The sequence below is a fragment of the Watersipora subatra genome, chromosome 10 (assembly GCF_963576615.1).
Source record: "Watersipora subatra chromosome 10, tzWatSuba1.1, whole genome shotgun sequence".
Lineage (NCBI taxonomy): Eukaryota > Metazoa > Bryozoa > Gymnolaemata > Cheilostomatida > Watersiporidae > Watersipora > Watersipora subatra.
In genome coordinates, this window is record NC_088717.1 from 55,302,439 (window position 1) to 55,326,009 (window position 23,571).

Here is a 23,571-nt window from a genome sequence, read left to right on the forward strand (position 1 = left end):
CATAGCGGTGCACTCATGTCTCGCTTAGCATAACGCTTTTGAAACAGGAAAAGCTGAAGTGTGGAAAATGTTTAACATAGAATAGCTACGCGACATTTTCTCGCACATCATTTACACACACCCTTTTCATCTTTTGCACGAAACATTCGATAAAAAATTGCGAGTAGCAATTTTTTATCGAAAAAAATTAATAAAAAATTCGATAAAAAATTGCTCGCTTGACTTGCTGGTTTTGCGTTTGCATCTTGCAGATGATGTAAACTTGGTGATTAACTGCGTCATGAAAACATATTGACTATTGACTATTTGTTGTAACAAACCAAGACAGGGGACTGGATTAAGTAATGAAACCAACTTGATTGGCATTAATGGAGTGTCAAGCAGATGACCTTTATTTGACCCACGCCAGCAAGCATAATCCTAAAAATCTCTTTTCTTCAGCTTGAAAAGCTGATAGTGTATTTACATTCTTGATGATTCACGATTCAGGAGTTGAGTGTTGGTGAGGTTTGCAAATGTGTAGGCCTACCTTCTTCAACTGTTAAACTTGTATAGTTTTTTAGCAATTGGTAAATAGTGCTAATTGCATTGTAATAAAATATATAAAGAGATGCTGTTTAGCAAATCTTTATAAGGATTATGGAAATTTAAAGTGCAGGCAAATGCAATGACAGCTGGCACAAATGAGTTGCCTACAGGCATCTAAGAAAACCTTGAGTTGACCTTCAATCATCTCCAAGCCTGCTGCTATATCAAAGTACAGTTAGTGAACTTTGGTGTCTTATCCAGAGATGTCAACTGTGCCAACAGATCAACTGACAAGTATGGTACAAACTGTGTCAGTAGGCCTATTTGACAAGATAGCGCATCTTTACTTTAGGTAATTGGGACTGATGAAAAGCGTAGAAAATGGCTTGACAGACAAAGTTTATACAATATGAGCTGACAAGAGCGTGTAAACAAAAATATATTTGATATAACAAACATTAAATCAGAGCAACTTATAAAACTAGAAAAATCCAGCCATATAAAAGCTATAAAAATGTAGGCTATAAGTCAATCTGGAGTAGGAAGTTGTGTGTGTGTGTGCGTGCGCGCGTGCGTGTGTGTGAAACAGGAAGTGAAGTGTGTGACTTGGATATTTCGAGTCATAAACTCGGAATATCCAATTATTCCAAAGCAGTTTTTTGTAGACTGAGTGAGATTAGATTAGAAACTTTGTTCATTCAATGATATAAAGTTACATATTTTTAGATGTCAGCCCATGGCAGTTCCTTGATCATCATTTGATTTTAACATTGTTGTCTAATTGCACAATCGTACTATTCAAGGAAGATACTGGTGTTACTAAACGCAAGGCTTTTATATTATAGTCAAAATTTGGAAATGCTGACTGACTCATATTTGAGTATATACTATCATGCAACATCATATCTTACTAAAAATCTCATTCATAAAATATTATATCAGCCAAATTCGACTTTAACTATATAGCATTTGTTTACCTAATAGTTTTATCAGGCTGCAATTAGAACTGCAAAAGTTGATAATCGAATTAGTATCAGTAGTATAAGAACAAGTTACTAACTAGAAAATATGTTGAAAACATTATGTACATCTATTTTGTACTTTTGCAGAAGCTGAAGCAGTTGGAAAGTTCTTAATAATTGGTACATCGTGTTTACCATTCTTGTCTTTGATAGAAGCTTGGTGTAATTTATCACTGTTGGTTTGCCATCGGAAGGGTAAAATAGGCAACACTCAACTTCTACAGCAGCCAACAGCTCCTTCCAATGAGGTGCCTGAATTGTAAGTTTTGGTCAAAAACTGCAAAGGATAGTACCATTATTTTGACTATTATTAGAACCATTATTGTTATCATTAATCTTATTGCCATTTTCCCACGACCAAACACGAGCGGAGCGAATGGTTGGGAGATTTATGATAAATGCACATGTGCACACAACTCACGAAAATTATTCATTAACGGCCGTCGCAAACCCTTGTACCGAAATCTCATCAACAAATTTAACCATTTTTCTGTAGTCGTTTAAGTATAATAATGATACAAAACACATATAAACCTATTTAAATATGTTAGCAAGCCTTTGAAAGGTTACCGCAATATCCTAAAACTAACCCATCTGATCGGATTATACATAAATAGACAGATTAATTCGGCCTAAAATCGAAATAGAAACTTGAGAAGACTTTTTTAATCAAAATTAAGACCGGCCAACGAAACGCCAATAAGGCCGTGCGACAAATAGTATAACCATTAAGCCGTCCAAATTTCACAAGAAAAACGTGCACATTTCACCAGTCTATAGCATTGTCTAATTGCCGAAGGTTTATGTAATACGCGTAGACTGTTTGAGGCGTTGACCGATTTACAGGTACGAAAATGTGGTACACAGTTTAACAGCCTACGTTTTTTGTCCAATTACCAAAGGTTTTTTAAATTATCTAGAACATTAGCCAGATTTCTTTACATCGTATCTACAGGCTAGGGCCGAACTACAACGCCCCTTTGTGACAAGAATATTTCTTTATTTCACTCGTTTGCAGAAAACTTCCCGAAGCGTGAATGCTAATGCTTGCTTTCTGTTACATATCGCTGTCAAAACCATTCTACATTCAACACAACCAACTTTCAAACTGTATATTACACGGCAGCTTGCCATTTTACTTTTAATATTGCACTTCAGGAATATAATAAACATATTTCCTTTTGTCATACGTGCCAGCAAGTTAGAGCTGACGCTGTTAATAAATTTAGTGCATCTTATGATCTTAAATTTTAAATGATTTTAACTTAAATAATCACATGATTTTACATTTACATCTTATGTACTATGTAGCTAGGGCCGAACTACAATGCCCCTTTATGATGAGAACATTTCTTTATTTTGCTCCAGTTTGCAGAAAACCTCCAGACGCGTGAACGCTCATACTTGCTTTCTGTTAAAGATCGCTATCAAAACCATTCTACATTCAACGCAACCAACTTTCAAACTGTGTATATTACACAGCAGTTTGCCATTTTACTTCTATCGCATTTCAGAGATATAATAAACATATTTCCTTTTGTTAAATTACATACATTACAGTAGGTTAGGCCTACAGCTTTAATTAATATTTATTTTATTGTTGTAAAACATAGGTTTGAAATAGTAGTCTCTGTCAATTCCTGCTGACAACTACCTTTTCAACAACCAGCACTACCCTTTCTTTTTTCCTTTATCACTTATTCCATTAACAGGTCATGGGCTGTATGACAAGGGAATTTCTAGTTAGTATTATCATTATTGTCATTGTTATTTGTATTGCTATTATAACAAATATATCTGCAGTTTATCTTTTTTAGAGCTTTCTCAAATAAAATTGCCACAACTATTATACAAAAATGTCCCAGAGAGCTAATAGTCGAAAACATGTTCTGCAATATTAGTTATATATGGATATTATAAAAGTGCAATGAGGAAATTTTGCCTTGTTGCTGTCCAAGAAAATTAAAAGTTAATTATAGAAACATGAGTATTTTAAGGATGGCTTGTTGAATAAATGGAATAAATGGAATTGACAGACTTCCTTCATCAAATGGTTTAGTCATCATACCCTCATTGGGCAATAGCCAATAGTCAATAACTATTTATAGCAATGGAATGATGATTGAGAAAAGCACAATTTGACTATATTTAGATTAAAAAGATTAATGTCAAATCGATGTTTTCCATTAATGACTACATGTAACAGCTAATGTGGTATTCCGCTGCAATGTATGATTTTATCCCTCATTGAAGCGTTCTTCATGCTCTCCTAAGCATGGCTGGCCAGATAAACACATAATTGTAATGTTTATGTGTGATTCATGGAAGCATGCAGGTACACTGGAGCATCAGGAGTAGAAAACAATTCGTTCAAGTAGGTATAAGTATTGAAATAGGTTTTAGAAATAATAATTATTGTCAACCATTATAAATTCAATTATTTATAGCTTTGGTGGGCTTGTTAAAAAATATTTAAACTGTAAAATCTTTTTAATAAAACTGCCTAAATCAGTCGCTAAACTAGTATTACCAGTTTGAGAAAAACATGATTTTTTTATAATTTAATAAAGCCTTATAAAGATGGGGCCACAAGAGAAATCTTTAAACTTGCAAGAATGACAAGCCTTGCTCAAGCAATGCAGCTATGTTGGTAGCCTTGGTACCTTACAGTAAAATAACTTCTATCCATCTGCTTCAACGTATGTTAGGACTTTAGTAATCCAATGCTATAAGACACCAGTTCTAAACTACCAGCTTATAGCTATAAGAAATACAAATATACTCCATGATTTAGCAGAATATAATAATCTGTTGCTTCCTCTGTAAAAGATGTTGCATAGTTGGAAAGTTCCAGGAAGCTATGCACTAAGGAGCTTACGCACAAAGGCGTGATATGCAAAATATGTATCAGCACTTCTGTACAAGCCAGTACTTAGAAAAAAAGGTATCAGATTGCATGCACAGTGCGAGAGAGGCGCCAGGCGACACGGAAACATTCAGTTTCCTGTTCAGTGGAATGCACCACTTACTACACTTGAGACTAGTCATACTGGTTATGCAGACAACCCTTGTTTGTTCAAACCAATACAGACAAGACCATGTTCAAAAATGGAAAACATTCTGACATTGAAAATGCATCACTGTACTGTACGTTATACAGCTTATATTGTCTCACACACTCCTAAACTACAATATAATACAATATGTATATAAAGTATGATATATACGAGAGAATAAAATATGGTTATATCTGTAATAGGATACAGTATAATATTAATAACAGTAATAATAACAAAGAAAGATTCATTACAACTCTCTGGTAAAAACTCATGCTCAAGTGTCACTCACGCCGTCTGTCATGAGAGTTACCTATCGGTCAAAGTTGTCATTTTTTGGACAGAGCTGGTCGTTTTGGAAATTTGTACAGCACCCAGACATTGTACAAAAATTTGAAAGTCCGGAGAAGTACAGTTTGAATAAGTAGGGGGTCGACTGTATCTAGTAGTAGTTATCTCCCCTACAGTCCGCTACCTACTGATTATACCATAAATAGTTTTATAGTAATGAAAGTCTTTGAAAATCTGAAGAAGTGAAGTCCAACTGTTTATATAGTTTTCCAGGTTTTAACTGCCAATACTAAGTAACAGCTTGAAGTGGAATTATTAGGTCAAATTGTCACCTAATTTCATCACAACTAACTTGTACAATTCTAATGATAAACTACGTTTATTTACACTCTGTGGTCAAAATATTCTACAGATAAATGACTTAGCTGCATCTACATATAGCTGTTTGTACGCATGTAAAAAAATTATTCTTTCGATGACAGAAATTTTTTTGCTTTAGCGTACTTCCCTCTCCAAAGACTGCCGATTCAAATAATACTTATATTATTTTGTCAATAAAAGAAGGTGATCTGTTTGAGTTGCAAGCAAATAGTAAATATAAGTTCCTCTTGTCCAAACACTTGTTTAGTTCTGAGGTCCTTGTCATATTCATTATACATGTTTGATTATTGTAGAGCTGTTTCGTAGGCCCAGACTGTTTAACACTAAGTTCTCTGTTATTGGTTCTTTGAGAAGCCTGGCAGTATTACACTGTATCTTTTCTTTCCTCATAAGTATAAATATATTTATGGGTACGTTTTGAGAAATATTTACCCAATAAATATAAAAATGAAACTATATTCTTTTTTTTGTGTAACTAAATGCTCCAGGAAATCACTTTACATCCACATTTGAGTGTTTGTCGTGATGTAATTGGATTCATGATTGATTCTGCATCTCCACTGCATTGCTTCGACATTTCCACTACTCTTGTTGTTTAATTCAACACATTGTTACCATTGTTACTACTGTTACTATTATTACTATTATTACTTACTCTTACTATTGTTATTATTGTAACTATTGTTACTTACTGTTACTATTGTTACTTACTGTTACTATTGTTACTACTGTTACTATTATTACTTACTGTTACTACTGTTACTTACTGTTACTATTGTTACTACTGTTACTATTATTACTTACTGTTACTATTGTTACTTAGTGTTACTATTATTACTACTGTTACTATTGTTGCTATTGTTACTACTGTTACTACTGTTACTACTGCTACTACTGTTACTACTGTTACTATTGTTACTTACTGTTACTATTATTACTACTGTTACTATTGTTGCTATTGTTACTACTGTTACTATTGTTACTACTGTTACTAACACTCTACATCATTGTCAATAATCGAAGCTTCAGCATTCATCACATTGACAACAGCTTCATGTGTATCAAAGATAAATATATTTTCATTCTCTTTATTATGATTGTTTATTATAATTCATTCAAAACTGAGCTATCAACCTTAAAATAATTTCTGCAAACATTACATTTGGATGGTAATTGACAGCTCATGTGAATATACTTTAGTTTATGGACAGATAGTCGTCACACCAATATAGTTTATGGACAGATAGTCGTCACACCAATGCACCTCAAGACATTGTTTTAAAATATAGAAAACTCAACGGAAATTCACCAAATGTAGCCGTGCTTTCGGTCAGCACTGATGCATAAACAAAGTACTGATTTGATAGAAAAACAACTTTTTTATCACTAGATACATACATTAAATTTTTATATATTTCATAGAATCAGTAAATCTTCAATGCATACCGACAAGTAGTAGGTTGTTGATCGTTCACTGGTCAAAGTGAAAGTGAAGCTGTTGCCTGACAGAGCACAACTTTTCCTCTTGTATCATTTGTCCCGCCTCTTCAGTTACTTGTCCCGCCTCTCCAATTACTTGTCCCGCCTCTCCACTTACTTGCCCCGCCTCTCCAATTACTTGCCCCGCCTCTCCAATTACTTGTCCCGCCTCTCCAATTCCTTGGCTCGTTCCTCAATCGGAAATTATTAATTCAAGGAATTATAACTCATTTTTGTCAGGCCATTACTAAGGCTCTCATGCGAATAATGACTCCAAATACTTTATCATCATATCTTTAGTGTTAATTTAATATCCTAAGAATAACTTGACAGCTCATTGACTCCACTTTTTATATATCCTCATAAGTATGTCTGTTCAAGTCTTTTTTATCTTTTTAGTGCTTTTCTCAATCCCAGTTTATTTGCTGCTTTGCCTTTAAAACAAGCCAGAATTTGGGCTTGTGCAAGGTCTGAATAGCTCAACAGCTAAACAGTTTATAAATTAAAATATATTATGTTGTGCTCTATTGAATTAAGGTACGTTGAGCTGCATTATATGATATCATATTATATCATATTATAATTCACTCTACAAAATAATATTACACCTACAGCATGTAGGTTGTTCGGTCCGTATCGTCAAATATTAAAACATTTGGGTATTACTTTCTGGTCCAACTTTACGTATTGCATATGCAGCTTAACTGTATTATTTTACTTAGCGTTGTATAACACATGGTTTTCATGAAGTTGAAATTAAATGGCTTTAAGTTTTTCTAGATAAGTTTAAATTATGCAAGGTCATTTGGGTGTATAGTATACACCCACTGTATACACCAGTTTAAGGTTATTTCACCTATTGTTCATGCAGAAGTTCTTAGCATTGATGTCATCCTGCCAACTGCCAACCAGCAGCCATGCTTCAGAAGGAGTGGGGCAGCGCAGCAAAAAGACACTGTTTTGGTTGTTCTTCAGTTTCATAACTGTGTCCTTGTTGAACTCTAAATTAGCATTGGTTCTTCTACGACCTCTTCGCATTGACAATATACCGGCCCTTCTCCTTCACCTGGTCATAAAATAGTACTTCTGCTCCCTGATTTGTTACTACCTTAAACAGAATAATGACTTTCTTTTTGGCTTGGCACTAATTCATAAAATAAAGAAATCGGAACTCAGTGTTCTTTTGCTGCTGTTTTAGAATTCATTTACTTTGTTCCTCAACAAGTCCCTTAATATTTTTAATTAAGGAAATGTGAGAGCTGCCTACTGAACACTTTGTGCCAGCCTTTTAGCATATTTAGCTAGTGGCTCAGTGAATATGTCTCAAATAACTATAAACTACAAAATAAACAATTCTCTTCTCTCTCATTTTAAGTATCATGAAAAGGCAGACAACTCTCATCGTATATTTGTACCAATATTTATGTAACTGGTTTACAGCAATACTTTAAACATGCCATGTTATCAGGAACTTCTGCTCAAAAGACTGATAACAATCAACGATTTCAACCCGCCCTTTGTGTACTTGGTCACGCTTTCAATGCATTCTATAATGAAACTGCCAACTCTCAGTATGGAAGGCTCACTTCCTTGTTTGCAAGTATATATATAAACAGATCGCAACACATTGAAGAATGATTTAGGCGCAGGATTAGAACCATTGCAGATGTCTCCACTGCCGTTAGCTCTCTCTTGCAATATAAATGGCAAAATGTCATTTCCGAGGGAGGCATTTGTTGCACCCGTGCAGACCAAACCATCTCCAGGCGTTATTGGAGAAGGCAGAAAAATCACTAAAGTATTAGACTCATCACTACCTCAGTGGCCGGCGGCGAGCAGTCTATGCACTGGATCGGAGCAAATGAGATACACTGACAATCCACGGTTTCAGCTAGCAATGCAGCAGGTTGCCACCCAAAATAGTCCATACATGACTGTTCCACCTACAAAAGCCTACAGTTTTAGAAGTGTCGAACCTGCTCAACACCTCTGGAGCCAGACGTTTTGCTCTACAGACGATATGCCCTATCAAGAAAATGGCACACAAACACCTGCCCAGTACTGCCGAGTAAGTATCATCCTCTTATATCATCTTGTCTTCACTTCGTCAGTGAAAAGTATAAAACATACTTCTTGCTTTTGAATCTTTACTTCATATCAGTTATGTGATGTAAATTAACTGTTCTTGCAAATTATTTGGTAAATATGAGCGGATAAATACCGCTTTTATAGCGACAAATAAAACCTGTAGCACCAGCAAAATGTGACAGATACGTATACTTGTAATTTCTCAGGAATTCTAAAGTTTCAGCTTTTAAAATTAATGTAACAACTACATCAATATGTCTAATAAAAGATTTGCTTGGGTAAAGCAAATCATTAGCTCAACTAACAATGTTGAATGTTTTATGAATAATTTAACTATTTAACTTGTCAGAAAAAATATTCAAATAATATAGGCAATGTAGGCATGATAGCTAATTTATTTAAAATGTAAAATCCTTTGTTCTTTCGCCCAAAAAATAAAATATATATCTAAACTTAGTAGGTTCAAGTCTTCCTTGTATGAGTTTTTGTTTATGTGTTTATGACACCAGATGGTAATATATTTTATTTATTTTTTTGGCCGCACTATATGTAAAAAATTAAAAAAAAAGAATATGAACTGCACAATAAAATTATATGCATATATAAGAAGATAAGCTAAATTAATAAAGAAGGCTTATTAAAAATATGTTTTATTTTTTCTTGTGAGCAACTTTTTATGTGTCTAAATGTTGCCTCTGAGTCTATCGAAAGCACGAGTAAATGGAACGTGTTTATAGTTTCCATTTTCAACATGTTAAGATAGTTATGCGTAAAGATTAATATATATTTGCTCTGTGTTGATCAAGGCTCAGCTGAAGGAGGCTGAGACTGTGAACAGTGATGATGATGACGAAATCCCTTCACCAAAATTCAAGACTCATCCCAACAAGTATCCAGTACAAATAGAATGCCACGGTAGCAAGTTTTGTGGTTATCGTCGACAGCAAAGCAGGTCAGCTGTGCTCCCATTTGCTACCATTCAAATTAGCAGTTATATACCTAATTAAAATACATGTCAAACTGTTTTTGTTTTTGAAGCGTTCTACGTAAATACCGTAAAACCCTCTAATTGAACGCCATGGCACTCTTTTTTTCAACCCTCTATAGTGGCGGTCAATTGGAGGTGGCATTCAAATAGAGGCTGGCGTTGTATTTTTCAAATGGCTCAGCAGAATTTTTGCAAGATAAATTTAGCCCTTTGACGGGCAAAGCGAATGCTGCCTTTTTTGCCCTCTTTTTCCGATGGAGCGGTATTAAATCTTTTGGATGCAATAAATCTGCTAACATAACTCCAACTTGTCAAAGATCTCTTAATAAATATGCATTGAGAAGTCGAGAATTATCTTTACTAGTTGATATCTATTGCTTGCACTTAACCTGCGACGATATGATAGCCTGTGTACTGCTTTGCAATTTGTTGGAGCTACCAATTTTCACTTCGTTCTAAATATGAAGACATATTTTTATTTTATATTTATATTTAGTAGTCTTGCATGAAAACTCGTTGATATGTTTGCTAGAGTTTGCAGCCAGAACTGGCTTTTTATATGCAATAGAAGAGGAATTACGGGTGTCGATTCATTGTAAGCCGTGGTAAGATAACAGCAAGGATGCTAAGAAACAATAGGCTATAAATCTGCAAATTTATAAGTTATACAATGATAATCAATCAAATGATACAAATATATATATATTCATGAACAAGTGGCCTAAACGAACCATACGTATATCACATGCAAAAACAAAAATTAAAGTTTTTAAGACAAAAAATTTTGCATCGTTTGCTCAGATAGCTGGTGATTGTTGCTTTCGATGGAACGAACATCTTCTGATTTTCCAAAACCTTCCACGACGCCTACTGACTGCGACTCGTTTTCCGCACTTCTGAACTAGTCGATATTAGCATCCAAACAATTTTTTGACGTTTTCTGCTCGAGCAATACTCTCATGCATTGCATTTAACACAAATGCAATTCGTAAAAGTTTTGAGCGCTAAACGCAACCTTTAGCCTAAAACTAGTTGTTTATTTACTATCATAAATGTAAACCATTTTTATATACATATACACATGTACTTTAAAGTATTAAGACCGTGTTAAACGAGGAACTAATGTTAGCAAGAGACAGATATTAATTATTTTTATGGTAATGCTTTCCAAGTTTTAACGAAAAAGACGAAAAGCTTTAAAGTTGAACTACGAGAGAATTAATTGTTATTGATAGAAACAATTCATTATTAACACAATTTCGTGGACACTTGTCAAAGTGGCAGTCAAATAGAGGTGGCATTCAATTAGAGGTTTTACGGTAGACTTTGTAAATTGAATTCAAACCACTTTTAAATGTTTCTAGCGCATGTTGTTTAAGTTTAGATATCTAAAATGTTTTAGAATATTCTTGCTGTAAAGCTTTGATATCTTACAGTGGGATCCTTTTCTGAGAGCTCTTCATTGTTTGAGTGACCACTGCCGTTTGCTAATTTAGTGTTGTGCATGAATATTTTAGATCAGGGTACAAGTTGCTGCATCTGAAGGGTGAAGGAGGAGATACACAACAAATAAGATACTATAAAAAGGATCTTGTCAGGTTGGTCTCGCCATTGTTCTCTTTACATGTCTGTCTCTTGATAAATGAATTGAATGATAGGTTTAACAAAGAAAGACAACTCCGGCACTACAGTTAAATTTTGCTGTCTTGCAGTACAATTCATGATCGATTTAAATAGTGTTGCTATTAAATGTTTTAGTTACGAATATGTTGCATTAAACTCCGCATACATGTATATGTGTGGTCAGAATTTAGTTTATACTGACAGTTATATGTAGATGAGCTGGCCTAGTCATATATAATATCAAGACAGAGTGAAAATTAGAATATGATAGTAAGAAATGGTTTATGGCTCAGTAGTCAAAAAGCAACATTTATCGGGCGCGAGCATGAATGTCAAAAAAAATTTTAAGATAAATCCTCATGACATTTGGTGAGTTTAGTCAATAGTCAATGATACATCTGTTTTAGAGCACTTGCCCAAACCTGCCATATCGTTGAACAAGTATGCTTGTTGAGCTGTTGTCAGAAGATATAGTAATTCATATCACTAATTGTAAAAAATTACAAATGCTCAAAGTTACTAAAAACCTGTTTTAGTTACAATGCAACAAATAAGGAACTTATGATATCATGCCAGTCATTGTTTGATCACAGACAATAAATTTTATGGAAACTATACTCCTCTATTTTTATATCTGGCTTGTGATAAAAAAATTGTCTAAATGATTCACTTCAGGTTTATTTTTAATACTCATTTTCAAGTTTTGGGTTTTAAGTCTTATCTAGTCTTAGAAGACTGAGGATCCCTTTCAATGATACTCACTATGGCTGTTGTAGAGTTTGTAAGTGTGGTCAACAGAAATCAATGGATGAATTTTTGTTGAACGGATCTGGCGTGGAAACTGATGGATACGAGATACACTACAGTCAGAAATGTAAATGGAAAGCATATGATGACTATAAGACTGGACAGAGAGTACTCATCAGACTTTGCAAGTGCTATGAACTCTAATTTTTTCAAATCATTTTCTAAAGTGTATTTGTAAATATGAAAGTTTTTTTCTCCATTATTATTATTTTAAATAGATGCTCCATTTTAGTGCTTTTTAAAATGTTAATTTATTATATGACTAAGTCATAGCATGCCTGAAATATAAATGTAAATAGTTGTAAAAGAGAAAAGAGCAAAACTAATACATGATAATATGGAGACGTTAGAATGAGTCTTATTGGTCATAAAGATAATATAGAGATGTTAGAATGAGTCTAATTGGTCATAAAGATAATGAGTAATTGGAGCTGTTGAAAAACCTTGTTTCTTGCCTCAATATCTTGAATGACGAGACAACGAACAGATAGACTGAGGAACAAAAAGTGAAAAATAGGAAACAGATTTGAGAACAGGGAGGGCTGAGGGTAAAAAAGGATAGAATAGACTGAGGAACAAAGAGAGCTTTAAATGAAACAAAGTAAATCAAATAAACTGATTAAAAATGTCTTTACTGGCTTCAGAGTTTCCAAGTGAAGAAATTACCCTTTTATTGTATTTACTGAAACCTAAGCGAATAATTTCTGCTATTGCCAGCTTGCGCTATGATAATATCAAATGCTGTCAGTGACAACTGTCATTATATATTATACAATAAATATAATATAATAATATACAATAATATGATAATATTGAATTCTGTCAGTGACAACTGTCATTATATATTATGCAATAAATATAATAATATAATACAATAATATGATAATATTTAATGCTGTCCGTGACAACTGTCATTATACATCATACAATAAAGGAATGCATCGGTGCGTGATTTTACAATTCCGAACTGTTTTCACGATGGATATATTTGGGGTTAGTTTTTACAAATGAAATTCATGCTCAACTGCCGGTACCACTGATAGCACATAAAGTAAATAAAAAATTTTCTGCTTTTCTAGGGAGGATCTGGATGAGTATCCCTTTTAGGAACTATCATACACGATGTTTTGAATACTTACAGTACTACTGTACATACAAGCCCTGACTCCTACTCCTGTAATTCTTGTCATTGTTCCTGGTAATAGTCTTCCTGAAGAATTCAAAATGCAACTTCTTAAAATAGTGTGAAATTCTTTAAATAAAATTTGCATTGTTGTAAGGAAATATTAACAGAACTTATTATTGCATTTAGCTGTTAGACACATCTAAAATTGTCCAGCTTCCTTATTTTCATTTACAAAAGCAAGTAACACTCCAGCCTCTGACAACCTGGTATCAGCTTGTAAGTTTTTCAACAAAATATATAATACAAAAAGCGCAAACTAATTATATAACAAGCAAGAAAAGTGTAAAAAAGTGTAAGTCACGCGTAAATGTCATTAATCATCTTACGAAACCGAATAGCTATTAAAAAAAAATCTGAACAATTTATACAATTTGTTTGATCATCAAAACATCTGGTACATTAGGAAGATGGAACTGTAAAAAATACATCAACCAGCAGCTCAAGGAGCCACCAAAACATTTGAAGACAAGAAGAAAATTAATCAGGTGAAAACCCTTTGACTGTCATGGCTCCCTTTTGACTGTCATGGCTGCCTTTCGGCTATCATGGTTCCCTTTAGACTGTCATGGCTTCCCTTTTGACTGACTGGGCTCTCTTTTGGCCGTCATGGCTCCCTTTCGGCCATCTTGGTCCCTTTCGACTGCGAAGGCTTGTAGACATACGAACCTGAGTGCAAGGATACAACTGTTATTTGTGTAAGAGCTTATTCTGTACTAGCTATTTCATTTTATTTTCACTACATCTACTTATACTTGCACTTTTATTTACCAATATTGTTCAGAGAAAGGCCGTTAGATTCGTAGCAGGGATAAGAGATAGGCAGAGTATTACAGAGGTGAGAATTTTTTGTAAATGGATGTTTTAGAGTTGAGACACATGAAGGCCCGAATGTCTCAATGCTAAGACTGTGTGTGTGGTGTGTGGTGTGTGGTGTGTGGTGTGTGGTGTGTGGTGTGTGGTGTGTGGTGTGTGGTGTGTGGTGTGTGGTGTGTGGTGTGTGGTGTGTGGTGTGTGGTGTGTGGTGTGTGGTGTGTGGTGTGTGGTGTGTGGTGTGTGGTGTGTGGTGTGTGGTGTGTGGTGTGTGGTGTGTGGTGTGTGGTGTGTGGTGTGTGGTGTGTGGTGTGTGGTGTGTGGTGTGTGGTGTGTGGTGTGTGGTGTGTGGTGTGTGGTGTGTGGTGTGTGGTGTGTGGTGTGTGGTGTGTGGTGTGTGGTGTGTGGTGTGTGGTGTGTGGTGTGTGGTGTGTGGTGTGTGGTGTGTGGTGTGTGGTGTGTGGTGTGTGGTGTGTGGTGTGTGGTGTGTGGTGTGTGGTGTGTGGTGTGTGGTGTGTGGTGTGTGGTGTGTGGTGTGTGGTGTGTGGTGTGTGGTGTGTGGTGTGTGGTGTGTGGTGTGTGGTGTGTGGTGTGTGGTGTGTGGTGTGTGGTGTGTGGTGTGTGGTGTGTGGTGTGTGGTGTGTGGTGTGTGGTGTGTGGTGTGTGGTGTGTGGTGTGTGGTGTGTGGTGTGTGGTGTGTGGTGTGTGGTGTGTGGTGTGTGGTGTGTGGTGTGTGGTGTGTAGTGTGTAGTGTGGTGTGGTATGTGGTGTGGTATGTGGTGAGGTGTGTGGTGTGGTGTGTGGTGTAGTGTGTGAAGTGTGGTGTGTGGTGTGTGGTGTGTGGTGTGTGGTGTGGTGTGTGTGTGTGTGTGTATTTTCAATACAGAAAAAATACATAAAAATAAACTGCATATTAGTAAATATATCAGGTTAAATACAAATTAATGAGACAATGAAAAACTATAGCAAAATTCACTCAACCTGAGCACAGATAATGATGATGAAGCCATAGGTGCCCTGTAGCCCAGCTAATGTAGCGCAAGCCCCAAAAACAGCTAACAGCAGCAGAACAAAGGCGGGCCTCAGCCCACCCTAGTCAGAGAGACAGGAGATAGCATTTTACTTGTTTTTTAAAGTCAAATTCGTTTACAATTTTTTTCATTCTGTCAGGTTGGTTATTCCAATAAAAATTTGTTTGATATTGAATAGTTTTTTGTCCAGCACTAGATGTAAATAAGGGAATATGAAGATTTAGAAGAGAGTGACGAGTGCTATAAGAGTAATGACAGTCATGTTTCCTTCATTGATAGATTTTATCAATTGCAAAACTGTATTCATGATCACGAGGCTAGATTGGTTGCCGGTGGTGTGATTATGACATCTATAGTTGCAAAAAGACTGACAGAATAGAAATGAGGAATGCTGCAACTTGAACGCAATAGCTGATATCAACTAGAGCAACGATAGTAACTTATGACGTTATTTTGCACGTGTTTATCTTTTGGGCATTTTAACCGTTATCAAGTATTGTCAGTTTTTATCTAGAAACATCCAAACAGTTAGATCAAGTCAAACATCAAAAACAATCACAAATGATAGAAAAATACTGATATCTTTCTGATAGAATCTACTAAAGTTTTCTGTAAGGTCATCTTTAGGGTCTCAACTAGGCATCTAAGATAATCTTGACAAATAAATCATCAATACTCAAATAAGGCCTGCTTAGTTTTTTTTTCCAACAGGTTTCTAGTTAAACCAGATTATTTACTAAAACTGCTAATACCTTTTTGCAGAAAAAGGTTAGTTTTTCCTCAATGCATCAGAGTGTAGTGGAAATGATAATGATTGTTTACTCGTCGAAAACTCCAAAGCATTGTCAGTGATAGATTATATAGGAGTAGTTATTTTTATTGAAATATGTACTGGGTATAGTTTGCTGATATGGCTTGACCAGGCTGATAACCGCCCTAAATATTGGCACTTTATTTAACCAAACACGCATGATGTAGTTATTTGATATCTTTTTGTATTGACGTTATGCTCTAGTTGTTGTTTTTATATTCTTTAGTTCAAATACACTTAAACATATTGCTAGCCTTACTAGAATGCTCATGACTTTTAAAACAATACTCGCTCTACTCACTATACAATATATCTACAGTTGCGGAGGCAATGCAAACGGTAAAAAAGTTTCTGAACATTAGCAACGCAAACAGAAATGAGCTGATTATTGGATCACGCGGTGAGGGAACTAGCTGAATAACTGAGAAAAGCAAGTATCCTACCTTTAAGGCAATCAATCGTACATTTTAGATGAGTCTGGATGAGACAGGGATAATTAATAACTTGTGTTTTATACAGGAACATTTTAGGGAATTCCCCAAGTTCTTCGAGAATGTGTGGCAAGTGTTTGTGTCTTCAAACATATCTTTTGTGGGGTAAAAATCAAAGCCATACCTGAAAAGTGAAATATTATTTTTGTATTGGTATAAATGGGTATAGTTTTAAAATGCTGTCAATTAACCTTCAACAGGGACTGTTATGGTATAATTCAAACAAACTTCCTACAGTAAGAAAGTACATATGATGTAACATAACAATAACATTATTCGCTGACACAAACTGCCTGTCATTAAAAAATGTTGTCTTTTGAGGCTGTTGTTTTCCCTGAGACTATTGCATCTCTGTTACAGCATCAGATTCACCATTGAATAATGCTCGAATTCTACAACAGTTTTAAATGCTAACAGACACGGCTACTTTATGTGTCTGGTATAAGGTGCTGGCTAAGAATTTTCACAGGTCAATATCGAAAGTTGTACAGGAGAGGAAACTAAGAGCTACATGAACGTTCCAGGAATGTTGACATTATAGGGAATTTACGTTATAAGCACAATAAAGTACATGTAAATTGTCTAGTCCATTCCAAGATCTTTTCAGACTCTTCCTTTGACCATGCAAAAAGGAAAAACTTGACTTAACTCCACTAATTTGGGGACTGTACCGTAACTGCAGTATTATTAGTTTGTATTGACAATTTTTCTCATTTTTTCTAATCAATCTCACTGATTTTATATTATATATATTATATATAATATATATATAATATATAATATATACATATTATATATATAATATATATTATATATATAATATATATATTATATATATAATATATATATATTATATATTATATATAATATATATTATAGTATATGTGGTTTACACTGTAAAGTAAAGTGCTCAATAATCGAGTCAATTAGAGCTGTGTATGAAGTTTATTAAAAACTACAGGTTAAAATCATTACTACTATTAGTTTCATGCAATCGTGTTGCAATCTTCAGGTAGAACTGATATTATGATATATAATATATATATATATTATATATATATAATATATATATATTATATATAGTATATATATTATATATAATATATATATATTATATATAATATATGTATTATATATAATATATATATATATTATATATATATAATATATATATTATATATCATGATTGCGGTAATTTTTGCAATAAGTTGAAGGGGCTGCAAATTGTCGACGTTCATTTGCAACGATTTGCTTATGTTTTTCTCATAGATATATATACCTAGATTGGCCAATAGGGAAAAAGTCTGTCAGACATAAATAGCACGACGTAACGTCACTGTATTGTACCTCACGCCTGACTGCACTGCTGTTTACAATGAATCTAATGGGAAGAAGGTAACAAAATTACATTTATTTTCACATAAAAACCTTCTTGTATACATAATCCAGTAAACTAAAGCAATTCTGTGATAATAACTGATAACCACCATAGATTAAAACTATAAAAGCTATGAATTGTTGCACACAAATCATGAGCCATCATGGCTTTATTTGCAACCTCTCTTATCCCCATTCTCTCTTTTCCTTTCTCCAAAGAATAAGTTAGAAGGGGAAAAGAGAGAAGGGGAATGGAGAGGGGAGGGGAAATAGCCCACCCACTCAAAGAGCCAGACCTTGGCTAGGTAAATAGACTAATATGCTGAACTAAACATGACTAAATATGATGAGTATGCAAGTATGTCTGAAGTCAAAAATGAGACAGAATGATTATTTTACAGCTGGCTATGTAGCTGGCTAGGTCACCAAAGCTGAAGTGTAATGATTGTATCACTAGCATCGTGAATGTTACCAACGTTGATGTAAACCAAGCAACAAATTCCCTAATCACAGTTAAGAATCAGAGTGGCTTGACTTTGTCTTTGCCTGCCGGTGGTCGCATGTTGGTGCAATTTATTTATATATCGAACAATTAAATATATATTGCTTGGTTTCCATACTCTAAAAATGCAAATAAAACACTCAAAACAAGATATTGTAACAGAAAGAACATGTTGGTTATTGTCATAATTTACCACATGCCTTCAAAAAGCAACAATTAAAAAATAATACAAAAAATGTGATTATTTAAAATGTAAAATTAAATACATACAATAGCAGCTAATGCTAGCATTTGCGAGGAAGGGAGATATAAGGTATCCTTCATTACAACAGTTGTCTTTGATAAATTTGAATTTTATCAATGTCTTGAAAGACAAACTCAGAAGCAAACCTAATAGCAAACTTTCATTTTTAACTTGTCGTAATTAAAATTTCTTCGGCGTTCGTAGTTTAAAGTTTTTTGCTGGTTAGCTAATTTTTCCTTTGTTTCGTTTTCACGACTAGCCGGCCGTCTTAAAATAAATCTATCTAAATACGTTCGCCTTTGTCGCCCTTTTAACATGTTGCGATTAGGACAAACACAGGTGTCGTCACAAAGGCTTAAAGCACAACCACTAGCCAACTTGTCCGAATGTCTATTTTTATAGTTTTGATAGATAGCACCGGCCTTTTCACGTAGCATCGTTTCAGTTACGCTGTCACCGGACAATTGTTTATCTTTTATCCAATTAAATGCCTGAGCAGTCTTTCCATCAGCAGTCGTGAAAATCGCTGCGCCATTTAGAAACTATGGTTAGTCCTTTTGCGAACTAAATGCCCTGAATATAATCCTTCTGTTTGATAATTGTGGATGTATTTCTGTCATATTGCTTAGCTAGCTCAATCACGCATACACATTTCGCATATTTTTCAATAATTTTCTGTTTAATATCAACTGTTATCATTTGCTTTTTCTTTGCATCATCTTTCATTTTACTGGCAAACTTTCAGTCAACGCAGAGTACTTTTAATTCACATACAGTGTAATTCTGCACTGAAAATCGCGCACAAAAACGCAGTACCAAAGTATAAATCTGAGTAGTTGAAAAATACAGAGTGATGCTGTTCTCATAAAACACCTTCGGCATACTTGGCAACTGACTCACGTGCTGGTATCTCAAACATGGCTCGTATGTTAGTACTGAAACTTGCTTAAAAGCTGGCTCGTATCTCAAGTTTCTCGTACGTTGGAGCACTCGTAAGTTGAAGTATTACTGTACTTAGTAATGTTTAGTTCAGCATGATATTAGTCTTTTACCTAGCCAGGGTCTGGCTCTTTGGGTGGGTTGGCTATTTGCCCCCCTCACCTTTCCCCCTTCTCTCTTTTTCTTTTCTCACTTCTTCTTTGGAGAAGGGGAAAAGAGAGAATGGGAATAGAAGAGGGTTGCAAATAAAGCCCTGATGGCTCATGATTTGTGTGCAACAATTCATAGCTTTTATAGTTTTAATCTATGGTGGTTATCAGATATTATCACAGAATTGCTTTAGTTTACTGGATTATGTATCCAAGAAGGTTTTTATGTGAAAATAAATGTAATTTTGTTACCTTCTTCCCATTAGATTCATTGTAAACAGCAGTGCAGTCAAGCGTGAGGTACAATACAGTGACGTTACGTCGTGCTATTTATGTCTGACAAGGCAACCGATGGGAATAGCTATTATTGGCCAATCTAGGTATATATATATCTATGGTTTTTCTAAACAGCAAAGTCTATTCTGCAAATAAAACTAATAACAAATATTTTATGTGCCTTCAATAAAGCAAAACAACAAAATGTTTTAACTATAAAGAAGCGGTACTACTTGTTTGTACTTGTACTCAAGGGTCAAGGTTAGAATAAAATAGAACTTTCGTCGGTACTACAACTCGTCACACTCAGATTGGCAGACCAACGCTGTAACACCTGCATCAATCGATTGCCTTTGTATTTGTGGATAATTACACAGCAATTGCTCTCTATTTTGTCAACACATGTGACGATCTATCACGACAAACTAGAATGTTACAAAAGTTGTATATATAATAGATGTAACTTTATACGCGCATCGTCTTTCTCTCGCAAGTGCAGCGAGGTTGAGTAAGATTCAAATAGATTTTGAGAACTCATCGGACTTGACACTTTTTGTTATATTGATTTTTTTACGTAGAAGGAAGCAAAAGCTTCACATCAACTTTTTACGTTATCTGGAATTTACATTATAGAAGCATTTACTGTATTTATTATTAATAGAAACTTTCAGGAAGCCATTATAAGGAGTCGTCACACCAGACTAATTTGCTCTGTCGATCTGGTCAAGGAAGCAATTTACAATTTGACACCCTCGTTGTCTCTACTGGTGACTCGTATTTTATTGTTCTCAGTCAGTTGTTCCAGATCTGTAAGTTGTCCTCCATACCCGAAGATGACCTCTGATAAACCACACTTTTCCATTGAACTCGATTTTCACTCACAGTTTGCTAGTTTCCACTGGGTATCTTTTTGTCCTTCAGGTTGCGTTTTACTGTGTATTTGAACCTCAATCGCAGCCAGCCAATACCACGAATCCCTTCTCTGAATTGTGAGTAGAGGACCTGTTTGGGTAGTCAGGTGTCCTCTATTCTGTGTACATGGCCAGCCAAATCTTACACTCCTCGGATGATAATTTTATACTTGTTAGATAGGTTGGCGTGAGTTAAAACTTTCTCATTCAAGTTGAAATCCCCCAACTCCACATTTATCAAGCCATCTTGTATTACCAATTTCCTTTTGGTTTGGCTTGTTGAAAAATCAAAGTCTTGGAAAGTGTAGGATGTTTTCTAAGAAAGATATATATGACCTTTACTATCAGAGGTCAAGGCTGTTTAAAGCTGATTAGAACTTGAGACAAAAATAATAAAAGTTAGTAAAGCATAATTATGAGTACTGGAAGAAAAAATCTCTTTTTACATAACGCTCTTCTATGATGTAACTGGTGTCTGGTATAAGGTTTTAGTAAGAATTGTCAATATTAGCTCTGAATTATCTTACTTTTGATGCTGCCAAAAGTTTAATTTGTTAGAAACATTAAAAGAGACCAAATTAAAATATGTTATAGAAAAAAACATAGTGCATGCATTTTTTGGCCAATTTTGGCTTTGAAATTTTGTAATGGTCTTTGCATTTGCTTTACTCAACGGAAGTCAATGAATTTAAAAAACAACTCTGAGAGTTAAGAGTTTGGTGAAACTTATGAAAAACAAATAGAAAGAAATATAAAAGAATTGGGTCACACGCATGGTCAGGTCATAATTAGGTCATGATCAGGTCATGGTCAGGTAACCGAGAACCCAAAAAAGTGTGGCGACTTCAAGCCCTGCAATAATGAGGTTACATTTCTTCTAAAGATAAACAAGATTTCGGTGTGAAATAAATCACCATGAGTTATTATGTAAAACAAATTTCTTTTAGATTGTTATCTAGGTCTGATCATCTTAAATCTATCTACACAAAAATTATTACACAATCCAAATGCGCAAGGAGAGAATTCTTAAGTCTGTTTTTATCCAATGTTATTATCCCTAGTACCCTGAAAGTCTAGTTGGCTGTGAGAGATTATCAAGTGTGCCAATAGAGCACAAAGAATAAGTATGCGCACAATTATTCTAACATCCTGGAAGGTGAATGGCTGCAGGTGGTATCGCGCCAGGTGGCAATGCTGAATTTCATGAGTTACAATTCCTACGAAACCATATTTTTCCCAATTTGCAACAGCGGCTTCGAGTAGACGGACAAAGAGACGCGGCTGTTATTGTAATAAAGATTGTCAATTTTATGGCGCTTTTTTATTATTGTTATTATTGGTGATTGTACTATTATTATTGTTATTGGCACTTGTATTATTAATCTTATTAGTACCTTGTCAGTCTACCCTGCTGTGTGAGATGGTCAGGCGTGCTAAAAGAGCACAGAGAACGACTATTGCCACAAATATTCTGAAATACTGGGAAGCGGTCGATTGGTGCAAAAATGAAACCTTAATTTTCTAATCGAACCATTAAATTTTAACCTTGTTTTAGATATGTCTTACATTAAATGCTTAATGTCAACTAAAAATATCAGTCCATATAGGAGATAGAGAGAGAGGGAGAGAGAGGGCGAGAGAGAGAGAGGGAGAGAGAGAGAAATAAAGAGAGAGAGGGAGGGAGAGAGAGGGAGAGAGAGAGGGAGAGAGAGAGGGAGAGAGAGGTGCAGGTATTTGAGTGTTGGTCTACCAAGATGAATATAATGAGTTTGGGCCCTGTTTAAAGCAATTTCTGTTCGGACCTCTAACCCTGATTTCTGGTATATAGACAAACAGACAGACAATATTCTTATTTATACAATAATAAAGACTATAACATTATTAGCATAACCGACGAAAGAGGAAATCAAGTTGTTCTGACCTTGACCTTGGTAGCAACCTTATTTGATTTGAGATTGTGTGTTGAGCAATAGTGGACTACATCTGCCTCAGCCATCAGATATTGTTATCACTATTATAGCTCTCCCGCAAACGGTGTACATGCCAGCTGTTACAAAAACTGTATGTTAATTAGTTTCTAAACACATACCATTTTATGCTTTTCATTGGATATTATATGTTATACCAAGTCTACAAAGCTTGGAAAAAATATGTTTTTACAATAATGTTAACGTGTTTATGTGAAGGCTGCTTGATTTTCGCAAACATTAAAATGGCTTTGTTTTGAGATAAGTAACTCAGTTCACTGTCATTTTTAGCATCAAAAACTGATACTTGCAAGAAATTAGACTAGTTTTGTAACCCAAGCGCATACCTATAAAAGTCTCAGTTAAACCATAGGATCTGAATTCCTAACACTGTCGAGTAAAATATTTTATTCAATAACTATACACTATTTTATTTGAAGAGAAGTTGTACTGTATGAAAATGAGGAACTCTATAATAGGGTTAGATGGCCGTAATATTGTAACAAGTGTATGTGTTGAAAAAATGAAATCCAGTACAATACGCCATAAAGGGAACAAGACTTTTGGTGTATGAATACCCATACCATAGCATAACAGAAAACTAATTAGAGCTC

At 34.8% G+C, this 23,571-nt stretch overlaps 1 protein-coding gene across 1 annotated transcript; it reads left to right on the top strand.

Moving 5' to 3' along the window:
- Positions 1 to 8,433: 8,433 nt before the first annotated feature.
- LOC137406497 (uncharacterized) lies at positions 8,434 to 12,584 on the top strand. The gene is made up of 4 exons (XM_068093078.1): positions 8,434 to 8,825; positions 9,652 to 9,797; positions 11,351 to 11,431; positions 12,233 to 12,584. Exons 1-4 carry the CDS (start codon positions 8,469 to 8,471, stop codon positions 12,405 to 12,407), a joined length of 759 nt encoding a protein of 252 aa, XP_067949179.1. The 5' UTR covers positions 8,434 to 8,468; the 3' UTR covers positions 12,408 to 12,584.
- The last annotated feature ends 10,987 nt before the right edge of the window (positions 12,585 to 23,571 follow it).

What these genes read in the sequence shown, in the direction of transcription:
- LOC137406497 (XM_068093078.1), top strand. Translation starts at nt 8,469, where the DNA reads ATGTCATTTCCGAGGGAGGCATTTGTTGCACCCGTGCAGACCAAACCA. An exon ending in TATCGTCGACAGCAAAGCAG is followed by an intron (nt 9,798 to 11,350) that starts GTCAGCTGTGCT and finishes TGAATATTTTAG; the next exon opens with ATCAGGGTACAAGTTGCTGC. An exon ending in TATAAAAAGGATCTTGTCAG is followed by an intron (nt 11,432 to 12,232) that starts GTTGGTCTCGCC and finishes TGGCTGTTGTAG; the next exon opens with AGTTTGTAAGTGTGGTCAAC.